Source organism: Python bivittatus, unplaced genomic scaffold, assembly GCF_059951505.1.
Source record: "Python bivittatus isolate LINGU-HERP-01145 unplaced genomic scaffold, Pbiv_v1 ctg000020_np1212, whole genome shotgun sequence".
NCBI classification, from domain to species: Eukaryota; Metazoa; Chordata; class Lepidosauria; order Squamata; family Pythonidae; genus Python; species Python bivittatus.
The window spans coordinates 5048479-5061981 of NW_028277030.1; the positions used below are offsets into that span (position 1 = coordinate 5048479).

The following is a 13503-nucleotide window of genomic DNA, read 5'->3' on the forward strand; positions in this document are numbered from 1 at the left end:
ACCACTTCGTTGGAGGGTCCCCGGCCCTGGTCGCTGTCCCGTCGCTCCCGGGTGGCTCTGACCGACCATCCTCGAGTCCGAGTTCCTCATGCTCCAGCTGACCCACGGATTCCTCGTCGCTGGTCATGCCTGTATTAGAAAAGGAAACGCTCCTCGGTAGTAGCGCTAACGGTGAGTCCTGGCTTTATGTAAGGTTTGCCCCGTTCGACAGAGAAACTCCCGTGACACGTGTGGTTCACAAAAGAGGTTTACTCATGCGTAACGTAGCAGTCACAAGCAAAGCCAGGACTGGCTTGGTACAATTGCATCACTCGTTATATTCCCCCCTTCCCGCGCTTTTTCCGCCCCGCGATCGCGTTACCGCTGCGGATTATCGGCCTCCCAATAATCCCTCTTGATTGTCCATGATGGCAGGTTCAGTCAGGGTCCATTGTCCTTGATTGGCAGTCCCCCTCCGGCTTGGGTTGGTCCCCCCCTGTTACGTGCAAGCCCGAGGGTTCTGTGTTGCGCGGCGATCTTGTTTCGCTGCCTGCGGCCCCGTTCATTGTTGGCTCGCGCCGTTATCAGTGTATAGTTAAAACTTCCGCTGCGGTTTTCCTGTTTGGCTGGGCGCAGGTGGCCCATTAATTAGCGGCGCTTTCAGTTCCTCTTTCCCTCGCTAGCTGCTGCCGGTGGAGTTCGCGTGGTCTGGCTGTAAGCTTCCCCGAAGCCCCATGCTGACCGAACCTGACACAGACTCCCATCAAGACCAATAGCCATTGATCCCCAGGACAAACATGAATTGGCCCAACCCTTTTTTGAAGGCAGTCAAGCTTGTAACCAGCACTGCATCTCATGGTAACTAATTCCAAAGTTTAATTGCACATTGTATAAAAAATATTTTCTTTTCTCTGTCCTGATTCTTCTAGGATTCAATTTCATTGGTTCACCTCTGGTATTAGTATTCCGGGAAGGAGAAAATAGCTTCTCCTTGTCCACTTTATTTACATCATGGATAATTTTGGAAACCTCAGTCATGTCCCCTCTCATTTGCCTCCTTTCTAGACTAAAAGCCCCAGATGTCATGAACGTTCCTCACAGGGAAGCCATACCAGCCCCTTCATCATCTTAGTTGCCCTCTTCCAGCTCCAGCTCCACTAGATCCTTTCTGAGGTGCAGCAACCAGAACTACACATAATATTCCAGATGCAGTTGCACCATTGATTTCTATACAGGTGGTCCTGAGGTTATGACCACTCATTCAGTGACCATTCAAACTTGCAATGGCACTGAATGAGGGGGACTTGGCGTTCTGGCTGTTGCAGCATCCCCATAGTCACGTGATTGCAATCCAGAAGCTTGGCACCCAGCTCTCAATTATGATGTCACAGGGATTGTGATTTTGTATGTTCCCTGCCAGCTTCTCACAAGCAAAGCTAATAGGGAAGCCAGCAGGAAGTCAGAAGTCGCAGTTACATGACATCCTCTCTTAACAACCCATGTTGTCCTCCTTTAACAACAGCAACCAGGACTGCTGGAATTGCCATTGCTAAGTGGTGTGGTCACATGATGTCATGCTTTATAACCATATCACTTAGTGATGGCAATTCTGGTCCCAATTGCTGTTGTAACCTAAGGACTACATGTAAGGGCATTATGATATTGGTATCTCTATTTTAAATACCGTTTCTTATTATCCCTAACATGCTGTTGGTCTTTTTTACAACATATGCACACTGTGTCAACACACTCATTGAACTGTTTATCATTGCTCCAAGATCTTTTTCCTCATCGATCACTGCTAGCTCTGATCCCATTAGTTTGTATGAATAATTCAGATTTTTTGGCACCTAAACTTATCACTTTACACTTGCTTACATTGAATGATATTTACCAATCTGACACCCACTCCACTAATGTGCAGATTCCTATGGAGCTCTTCCCAGTCCCCTATTGTTTTTGCCACTCTGGACAATTTATTGTTGTTAGCAAACCTGTCTATTCCACTAGTCACACCCAATTCCAGATAATTTATAAAAATGTTAAAAAGCACCAGTCCTAGGACAGAACCCTGGGAGACCCCACCAGTTACATTCCTCCATTATGAGAAATGTCCATATACTCTTACTCTTTTGTTTCTATTCTTTAGCCAATTGTATATTCACAACGGTACCTGTGCTTTTATACCCTGGCTGTTAAGCTTACTGAGAAGTCTTTGATGAGGGAATTCATCAAAGGCTTTTTGAAAATCTAAGTAAATTATGTGTACTGACTCACCCTTATCCATATATTCATTAATATCCTCAAAAAACTCTAGTAGATTAGTTAAGTAGGACCTTCCTTTAGTGAAGTCATGTTCAATATCCTTGAGAAAAGCCTGTGGCTCCAAAAGGTTGGTAATTTAATCTTTAATAGCAGTTTCCACCATCTTCCCTGGAGTATACATTAAGCTGATAGGTCTATAATTTCTTGGATCTTTCTGTGAGCCATTCCTAAAAATTGGAGTTACATTGGCCAACTCCAGCCCTCAACTACAGAGGCTAAGTGCTTGCATATTTTAATTAGGAGGTCTACAATCTCAGCCTTAAGCTCCTTAGTAACCCTTGGATGGATGCCATCAGGGCCTGGTGTTTTGTTGATATTCAGCTTGCCAATAAGACCTAATGCTTCTTCTCTTGTCACCTCTACAAGGCCCAGTTAATCTGATTCCCTTCCTGAGAACAGGAGCTCAGGTTCAAGCAACTGTCCCAATTTTTCTCCTGTGAAAATGAAAGCAAAGAATCAGTTCAGCTTCTCTGCAATGAATTCTAAACTCACATTCTTCCTCCAGTTTAGACCCAATATGTTGTCTTTGGTCAGGTTTGTCTGGAGCATACTCTCTCTTGCTTGTGATCATTTTTAGTAACTTAATTCACAGAAGTGGATATGTTGTGCAATATTTTACAACAGTCAAAAGAAGAGATACTGTATTTTACTCATATAGCACAGGCGTATATCATACTTAAGGATTCATTCAAACCTGAAATTTTTTTTTAAATTTCAACAGGGATATGTTGTCATTATATTTAGTCATGTAATTCATTTTACATATATATGGCCTTTCTCTACTTGTTTTTAGATGATTTAGTTGCATTGCTTAGTTGAATAAAAATTCTTTACATATATTTGCATGGCAATCTATTTTTACTAATTGTAGGAGAGTGTTCTGTTTTATTTTCTTGTTTTGCAAAGTTGCACCCATTGATTTGACAGAATCTTAGGTCTATGAAAGATGTGATGGGCAATGGGAGATATGGCAGAAAACAGAGGGTGGAAGCATTATTATGACAAACAGTTAATCCCCAATAGGAATGCAGTGGGATCACCATGCTTTGTAACTTCACTCAGCTGTTGGGTATGACACGCAACTGCAACGTGACCCATTTCTTATATCTGTTGCATGTAACACATTCCCTCTAGATATATCATTTCCCAGAGCAAGTACATCTGGAGCCTTCATCTGTACTGATCTAGCTCGTTTTGCTCATGGGACAAAGCTTGTCTTGCCAGCTTCTCCCTATAAGTCTGTTTGGATGGCTGAGGTCTTTTAGCAACCTCCTGCAGTCTTTGGACCTAACATTAATATGGGGGGTAATATGCAGGGTCTGCCTGCAACAAATGTATTTTTATAGAATTTGGACAAGAGACATATAATGGGTAATGACCAAATTGTTCAACCTTGCAGCCACCATTTCTGCTTGAAATCCCAGTAGGCAAGGGGAATATAGCAATTTAGCAGCCATATACTTTCCACCTACTATGGAAAGACCCAAATCAACTCTCAGTGGGGAAGGATTCTGAATTTTGGATAAACTTTTTCAGCTCAGTAAGTAGTTGTTTTTAGATAAATCCATGTTATTTCTTGTCATATAAATTCTGAAGTATTTATCCTTTTTTACAGTAATATTAAAACCTGATACTAAGTACAAGTATTGATTTTCTTTCTGTGCCAAATTCCATGTTGATATTTGAGTTTCTTTCTTTCTTAATAGGATAATCTGACACAAGACCATTTTGCTGTATATATTGCATTAACAGTACTAAGGAGTGTTTTGGTTAGATAATTTTAAGTACAGCACCGTCTGTCTATAATTTCAGTTTATGTTCTTTCATTGCAAATTTAGGTCCTTAAATTTCATTTCCCTGACATATTTTCACGGCTAATGGCTCTAATGCTAACTGAAAAAAGAGGAGAGGGGCAATCTTATCTTATCACCTTCAGTATAGGGCATTGTTGTGGTACAAAGCCATTTACTGTTATCTTGACTTTTTCTTCCTTATTGCCAGCTCTTTGAAGTAGACCAGGAAACTGACATCACAAATAATACTATAATTCTACTTTATTGATAGAGATTATAGTAACAAAATCTTGAAAGCCTGATGGTATTTCTCCTTCCCTCCCTCTTCTACCAGAAAGAGTTATTCTTTCTGTTTAAGTTTCTTTCTTACCCATTCCTGTTTTCCTGGTCTGTGTTCATGTTCTTCTAAGAACTGCCACATATTTTCTTCAAGGCCACCTCTGTCTACATCTATATTTATAAATATTATGTATCCAAGTAAAATAATTAGAGCTTCAGCTCATCTTTTTTCAAAAGTACAAGTGTGAAAGGCCATTCCAAATTGTCAACAGCTTTAAGAAAATTCATGTCCACTTTTTTGCTTTCTTAATTCATTTTTTAATAACAGCCAGAATGCTCTATGCCTGATATTGTCTCTCATGTATCTCTTCAGAACTAATCCAGTCTGATCAGGATGTATCATTTTGGTTAAAAAAAAAGTTTATTCCATTTGCAAATATTGCCATGAAAAGCTTATAATCTATATTCAGTAAAGAAATACATTTGTATAACTGGGTGAGTCAAATCTTTTCCTTCTTTATAAATCAAGGAGCTAAAGTCTTCTTTCCTTGATGGAGGAAGCTCTTCACATTCCTGAAGTTCATTTTAATGAAAGTCATTACCTGACTTAACTTTTCTTGGAATGTCTAATAGTATATTGTAGAAATGCCACCAGCTCCTGGAACTTTACTCAGTTCCAGTTTTAAAATTTCTTCTTTAATCACGTCTTCAATTATAGGTTGATTAAGAACTTTTTTTGTTGATCTATACATTTTATAAGTAATGTATTATTTAAATATTCTTTAATTTCTTTAAGCTCTGTTGTCTATTTACTACATAATCTGGTATACTAATTCACATTAGTATACCAGATTATGTTGCATTATCTCTTTCATTGTAAAAACATGCTTGTTCCATCTCAAATAGAAGTAATATCCTGTTCTTTATGCAGTCCTTTTATTTTTGCATGATTTTCTTTCCATCTGATGCCAGAGAAATGAACAAACCTTCTTATAAATGCTTTACTAGCATCCCATTTTATAAATAAGGAAACATCAGCAGTTAAATTGTTTTGGAGGAAGCTCTTTAGTCCCTGACAACACTTCAATTTAATATCTTCTTCTTATAATAATAGTTCATTAGGTCTTCACCTATTCCATCTGGAGTTCTTCTATTTAGTCTTATGACTATTGGGATATTATCCACATAAGTAGCATCTGCTGCCTTCACATCTATGAGGTTGGTTAACAGTGAATTAGAAATTGAATATGGATCAAGCCTTGAATAAGTTTTATGAAGTAGATAGTTATTCTCTCTCTCTGTAGGATTTTTGTATCTCCACACATCCAAGAGAGATAGCAATGACATATACGCTGAAACATTTTGAGGGAGATTGCCAGAGCTTCTTTGTGGAGTCCTTGGGGGTTCTCCGAGCTTGGTTGTTTTCTTGCAAATGTTTCATTACCCAGCTAGGTAACATCTTCAGTGCTAGAATGGGATGGGGTTTGCTCTCTGTTTATACTGTATACTGTGGCATGCCCTGCCAGTGTTGGTGGGGGTGGGGGTTTCTTTCTTTTTTTCTTGGTAGTTCCTTGATTAGGGTATTCTTTACTGCTTGATTGTTTGTCTAGTGTCAATCTTGGTGTTAATCTCTGCTTATCTGGGTGATGATTGCTGGCAAGGAAATGTTCTGGTCTTTTGTTTCCTTTTTATTGTCTCTTTTGAATAGTGTGTAGATGTTGTTTATGTCTATGTGCCTGTTGATGGCTGCCTTGTCTGAATACCAAGCTTCCAGGAATTCCCTCGCATTTTTGGATTTAGCTTGGTCTAAGATGCTGACAGTTTCCCAGGTGCAACTATGGTTAAATCTGTCCACGTGTTGTGAGATTAAGGAGTTTTCATCATGTGTTCTGACTGCTAGTTGGTGTTCATGGATGCGCTCTGCTAGCCTTCTGCCTGTCTGTCCTATACAGTGGCTGTTACCGTCTTTACCCTGTATGTTGTAGATGACTCCTGTTTTTTCTTCTTGGGCTACTGGGTCTTTTGGTTTACTTAAGATGTTTTGGAGGGCTTCCTTTGGATGAAATCATTTTATCCACGTATGGGGGAAAAACTCATTCATATATTCAAGGATTAAGAAGTTGTATCTTCCACTACAACTCAAGAAAAATTGAAGTTGAAAAAATTGAAAAATTATTTCATAGGACTTTATTTTTTTATTATTCTGAGCATAAATTGAGAAAATTGTTATTTTCCAGACTCAGTCTGAAAGCTTAGTATTATAAATCTTCCTTCTGTATCTTGGACTTGTTTCTCTAGAGGTCATGGTAAATTTTCATATATATAGCAACTCCACTTTTTAAAAATCTATCTGAGGCCATACATTTTTGACCGAAGTGTTTACATTCCAACAGATTGACATCAATGTTTCTAATACGTTGAAGGCACATCATATATCCATTTTTCTTTATTTAACTAACCAAAATAAAAAACAAAAAAACAAAACCCCAAAAACAAAAACAAAAACCTTTTAAATGGGCTATTCAATCTGACAATCCAGCCATCAGGTGTTCTAATCAATCTCTTATTCCAGTTAAACAACTAGCCTCATAATGCACCTGTCAGAACCTGCATCACCCAACTGTTGTTGTTTTCCATTGTATTGCATTCGTTGGGAGTTGCATTGATTTGTTTTTGCCACTTGTAAATAAGGAGGGGGGTGGTGGCTGTTAATGGTTGTAAGGGGAGTTGGGAAGCAGCTTAACCATATATGGGCAATTTAGACTGGCTTGATTGCCGGCCAGGCAGCTGGGGCCCAAAGAACCAGGAAGAAGCTCTGGGAGGAAGGAGAGAGGTCAACAACAGGTAAAGAGGAGTCACGACGCCAGGCAATAAGGGGAGGGGGGATAAATAGAGGGAGGTTTACCCAAGGCGTTAGTTTTAGCAATGTTCTGTTTACAAGCTACATGTACCTCTTAATAAAGAAGTATTTATCTGACCCAACCCTGGTTGTGTGAGAATGCTTCAGAACTGAGAGTTTGACATCGTGGACTTGACAGCACCTTAGCATTTGGGGCCACCCATCCACCCTGCTGTTTTGTGTCTTGCAAAATTTTGAACTTTACCTCCTAGGACTTTTATTAGACTGTATAAAATCAGTTGCTCATCTCTGCCAGTGATTTAGTGTCTTTTCTCCTATTCTTATTGGGAACCTTTGGAACAAAAACTTGAGCCTTGGTAAGATGTTCATCATGACAGCTTTTTCCATCTTGAAATATCTGGCATTCTGTTTCTCCAGATCTAGGAATAATTGCCCCTAAATAAATCCTTTTTACTTTTTGTGAAATAAATTCCCAGTAATATTAAAGCTTGTTGCTTCCCATTGGTATTGCTTTTTTTTCTTGAGATTTCAAGAAAAATCTCAAAAATGTCATTGCATGATTTTTGTTTATCTGATATCCTGATAATAAGATATACCACTGTATACATAAATCACATAAAATACAATTTTCTGGCACATATGTGTCAAGTCCACAATGTCCACGCCCCAGTCCCGAAGAATTCTCATGCAACCAGGCCTGGTTCAGAAAATGCTTCTTTATTTTGTGGTACATGTAGCTTTGAACAAAACATTGCTAAAACTAAAGCCTAGAAGAATTTCCCTCTATTTATCCCCCTACCCCTAATTGCCTTGGTGCCTCAATTCCTCTTCACCTGGTGGTGACCTCTTCCCTTCCTCCCATGGATACATAGCTCCTTCCTGGCCAGCAGCCCCCCACTGGCCTTGCCTGCAATTTGACCCGGCCTCATTGCCCATATAAGGTTAAGCTCCTCACCATCTCCTGTGACTACTCCTATTACAAACCTTAACTACTACCCCCCCTCCCCAGTCACAATTGGCAGAAGCAAATCAAGCAAACTCCCATTGACTGCTATGTTTTGTAAATTAACAATGGTTGGTTGATGCAGGTTCTGACATGATGTATTTCTCAGATACAGTGATACTGCTGCTGAAACACATCAGAGAATGGGTTAAAGGAGTGAGCAGACTGAACTGCTTTAATATTTTAGAAGCTTTCCTTATCATAAAAATCAGAACAAGATTCAAATCTATACAGCAGACACATTTGCTACTTTGTCCAAGCCAAACTTTTTGACTCTGGTTCTTTTTTGGATATAAAGAGCTGTTTCTTGCCCCAGTATTTTAGTAACCCAAAGGCATCTGCAGTATGAATACAAGAGATTGGTACAATTTGGTTAATTATTCTTTCTGCAGTCAGTATTATAAGGGTGCAAGTCTAATTTTTAATTTAGTCTTTCATTTGAAGATATAAATCCTTTATGTTTTAAGAGAAAGCATGGCCCAATTCCACTTAAAGACTACGCCAAAATATGCTTGATGAGGAGACAATACAGGTGGAAACATGGAGGTTAAGCAGTCTATAAACTAGACTTTTTCTATTGTTATTGTTACTGTTGTTGTTAAAACAACAACACTGATAACTTGTAATGAACAAATACATTTATATGTATGTGGAACTATTTTAGAAAAATCTGTATAGCTTAAAAATGAATTAAAATAACTAAAAACAAAAGAAACAGAAAACTGAAGGGGAGAAAAAATAGTAAAAGATAAAAGGAAACAAATGGTGCCAAAAGAAAAAAAAATCAGTAATAAAGAGTACAAAGTACTTAGCATGTCATGATTTCCCTACATTTTCACTCTCAGAATCTAGATTTTATGTGCATGCAAATCATTACAGTTCAGTTTCAGATGACCTATTAAGCCAAGACCATATAGAATTGCATTGTCCAAGGCTGAGAAACAGGGTGAGCTCCTGTTTCCTCCCCAGTTCCTGTCAACCCAACAGTTCGAAAACTCAGGTGAGTAGATAAATGGGTACTCTCACTCTGGTGGGAGGAAAAATGCTGGCGGCGCCTTGCAAAAAGGAGTCGGGAGCAGTTGCTGGTAAGCGTGAAAAACAGCGCGCGCCAAAAAAGGGCGCAAAGCAACGGAAACCCCGCCTCCTGCGCTCTCCAGCTGGGCTCTGCCCTAGGAAGGAGGCACTGGCAAACCACTTCCGAAACACCTTGCCTTGAAAACTGCAAAGGACTTGTCCAAAGCAGTCATTGCAGAGTCGGTAACGACTGAGTGCAGATAAAAAAAAAAAAAAGGCTGAGAAAAGGGCTGTTATCAACGTCTTGTGTCTTATGAACGTGGTATGGCACAGGTCTTGTAGGGCATAGGAGGGGTTGTAAATCCAACCACAGGGGTTAGGTCCAGGTCATCTTTAGATGTTCCTGGGGGTGGCTGGAAGGTAAATCTCTGCAGGAGGCTTGTAAAGAAGAGGAAGAGCTCCATTTTGGCAAGGTTCTCACCAGCGCACACTCTCCGACCTGGAAGAAAGCATACATGGAAAAAAGCTGGGTTTATTGATGTTTAAACTATTTTACATAGCTTCCCAATGTGATATTGCCATGGAGAGATTAGCAAAAAGGAAAGTTATGATAGAACACTCATATGTAAACAAGCTAAAATGCAACAATAAAATAGAAATGGATTGTATTGGAATCATGCTAATATTAAAAGAAGGATGAGCCTTCATAAGTACCCTTGTGCACTGATGCCCTGAAAATAAGGTTGACTGAGCATCCCACTCTAGGTAAAGATGATAAGTACAATTACAGAAATACCTCTATTTAACAGATCATTTGGGGAGAGGGGACGTATGTTAAATCTTCCTTTAAACTTTTTTGGTTGTCAGAATGATCCCCTAATCCATGGGCTGGATGATTGATCTTGTAGTTTTGGGGAAACAAATATGCATCTATATTTTCAACTATTACTCCAGGCCGAGGCCCTGGAGCAGAGCAGCACGATGAGTCACGGAGCCCACCTAATCTTGGTGTGGTGGAGAGAGCCCTTGTGGGCCTCGGCGTGGGCAGCAAACTTCGGCAAGCCTTGAAACGCCGTGGTTCTGGGAGGGTTGCAACGAGCCGTGGCAGGTGTTGGTGAGCTCCAGCACGGCGCTGCGCAGCACAGCTTGGGAAGCCCCGGCGAGCCCCAGTATGGCATGGCAAACTGCAACAGACCCTGGCATGGCACACCGAGTCCCAGGCCCAGCAGACCCAGCAAGCCCTCAGGTGGTGCGGTGAGCCCCAGGGGGCCCTGGAGCAGCGCTGCGAGGTTCAATCAACTCCAGGACTCCATGTTGTGTCCTAGTGAGCCCCGGAGCAACGCAGCAAACTCCAGGGATATGGGAACTTCAGGCAGGGACTTGGTGGTTTGGCGCAAGGACGCTGGGCAGATTGTGGGGGCTGAGGCCGCAGTGGACTTGTAGTCTGGCTGTGGAGGAGGAGTGTTTGGTGTCAGAGGAGCAGCCGGACAAGGGACCAGCCGGATAGCAGACGATGCCAATAGCCCAGGTTCTAAGACCAGTGAACTGGGGATTAAGAACTGGCCACCCCTATTAAGCTCCCCCCCAGGGCCAGTGGAGAACTGCAGGGTCCCTCTAGTGTGAGTCTGGGACTCCCTCCTGGGAGTGAGAGTCTAGGAGGGAGTCGGAGAGCGTGTGAGGATATTAGGATCCACCTTCTGGGTGGGAGACAGGAGGTGTGAGGGAGTGAGTCAGGTGTCTACCCTGCCGACTAGTGAGAGAGGTCGTGCCGGGTGACAGAGGGTGTGGGGGTGTGTATGGTTCGGTGGGGGTGGGTCCTGGTGGCGCCGAGAGCATGACCTGGTGCGCCGGGGTGACCCTCCCTCACCGGTGAGCGTTTGTTGGTGAATGAGGATGACTGGTTGGAAGGAGGGGCCCTTGCCTTGGATTGGGGACCTGGGAGGTCCAGGTAGGGAGGTATTTGGGCCCAGAACCCCCAGGGGCTATGCGGTGGGCTACACCATTGAGGTGGTGATGGGCAAGGGATGTTATGGCGGGAGCTGGAGGGCGAACCATCTTTGGGGAAGATGCCCCTGGTATGTCTCACTGGTGGCGTGTTCCGGCCCTCCTGGCTCATTCCCAGGTCCTGGTCAGCAGGTTCGTAGGGGCCCTGGCTTTCGGCTGCTGCTGCTTAATGCCAGGTCGGTTAACAACAAGGCCCCCCTCATATTTGACTTGATCGCTGAGGAGGGGGCTGACCTGGCATGTATTACTGAGACCTGGCTGGGCCCCAAGGGGGGGGGTGCCCCTCTCAGAAATGTGCCCGGCTGGGTTCATGGTGTGGCACCAGCCGAGATGGCAGGGCAGGGGAGGAGGGGTGGCTATTGTGATCCGGGAATCTCTAGTGGCCTTCAGGGGCATTGCTCCACAAGTTTCTGGCTGTAAGACACTGTTCATTAGGTTGGGTTCCCGTGAACAGTTGGCAGTTCTGCTATTGTACCAGCCTCCCTGCTGCATGGCAGCCTCCCTGCCTGGGCTGCTGGAGGCCATTGCGGGGCTGGCAGTGGAGTTCCCCAGGCTTATGGTTCTGGGGGACTTCAACCTGCCATCCCTGGGGCGGTCCTCGGATGCGGCTTGGGAGTTCATGGCTACCATGGCAGCCATGGGCCTGTCACAAATGGTGCGGGACCCAACCCGAGACAGTGGCCACATGCCAGATTTGGTTTTCTTGTTGGAGCAATGGCAAAGTGATCTGACGGGAGATTTACAGCTTTCCCTGCTGTCATGGTCAGATCACATCCTGATGACCCTGAGTTTCTCCTATGCCACCCCCATCCGCAGGGAGGCAGGACCCATGCGATTGGTCTGCCCCCAGCGCCTGATGGACCCGTCAGGGTTTCAGAGGTTGCTGGGGGATATTCCCATGGACCTGCTGCATGGTCCAGTGGAGGCCTTGGCTGCTGCTTGGAATAGGAAGGCAGCTGGGGCCTTGGACAGGATCGCGCCTGTGCGACCTCTCTTGCCACATCAGCCCCGACACTCCCCGTGGTTTACGGAGGAGTTGAGGGTGCTGAAGAGGGTTTAGAGACGTCTAGAGTGCTGCTGGAAGAAAACAAAGACTGAATCCGACCGAACACAGGTTAGAGCCGCTGTTAAGGCCTACATTGTGGCAATAAGGGTGGCGAAACACCTATACTTCTCTGCCCTTATTGCGTCTGCAGAATGCTGCCCGGCGGCCCTGTTTAGAATCACTAGGTCCCTCCTTGGCAAGGGGGATGTGGGGGTTCTTTTGCAGGGCCATGCGGAGGAATTTTCAGAGCATCTTCAGGACAAAGTCGCTTGGATTCATTCCAAGTTAGACTCCGAGCGTGGGGCAGGGTCTGGGGAGATACCGGGAGACCGTTCTTACCCAGTTATCTGGGAAAAGTTTGATCCTGTTGTTCCTGAGGAAGTGGACAGGGTCCTAGGGACTGTGAAAGGCACTACTTGCCATCTTGACCCATGCCTTTCCTGGCTGGTGAAAGCAGCTCGGGAGGTGACATGTGGTTGGATCCAGGTGATGGTTACTACATCCTTGCAGGAGGGAATGTTTCCAGCCGCCTTCAAGGAGGCGTTGGTGCACCCCCATCTCAAGAAACCCTCCCTGGATCCTACCATACTGGACAATTTTCGTCCAGTCTCCCACCTCCCCTTTTTGGGGAAGGTGGTTGAGAAAGTGGTGGCTTCACAGCTCCAAAGGGTTCTGGAGGAAATGGATTATCTGGACCCTTTTCAGTCAGGTTTCAGGCCCGGTCATGGGACAGAAATGGCATTGGTCGCACTTATGGATGAACTCTGGCAGGAGTGGGATGGTGGAAGTGCGACCATCCTTGCTCTCCTTGATCTCTCAGCGGCTTTCGATACTGTCAATCAAGGTATCCTGTTGGGACGGCTCAGGGAGTTGGGGGTGGGCGGCACAGTCTTGTGCTGGTTCACCTCCTTTCTTCAGGACCGATCCCAATCGGTGTTGATAGGGGGCGAGAGGTCCCATCCTCAGCCCCTCCTTTGTGGGGTGGCGCAGGGTTCGGTTCTCTCTCCACTCCTTTTCAACATCTACATGAAACCGCTGGGTGAGATCATCTGCCACCATGGGATGAGGTATCATCAGTATGCTGATGATACACAATTATACATCACCATCCCAGGTGAAGTAAGTGATGCCGTGACTACCCTTTCTTGGTGTCTGGAGGCTGTAAGGGTCTGGATGGGGAACAACAGGCTTTGGCTGAACC

General features: G+C 43.9%; 1 protein-coding gene across 1 annotated transcript in view; it reads right to left on the reverse strand.

Moving 5' to 3' along the window:
* Positions 1-6912: 6912 nt before the first annotated feature.
* The window catches only part of LOC103055810 (cytochrome P450 2K4-like), a 32200-nt gene continuing 25609 nt past the window's right edge, over positions 6913-13503 (reverse strand). Inside the window, exon 9 of the mRNA XM_088133802.1 lies at positions 6913-9752. Coding sequence (XP_087989928.1) covers positions 9565-9752 — 188 coding nt within the window. The 3' untranslated portion in view covers positions 6913-9564. The remainder of the gene's footprint in view (positions 9753-13503) is intronic.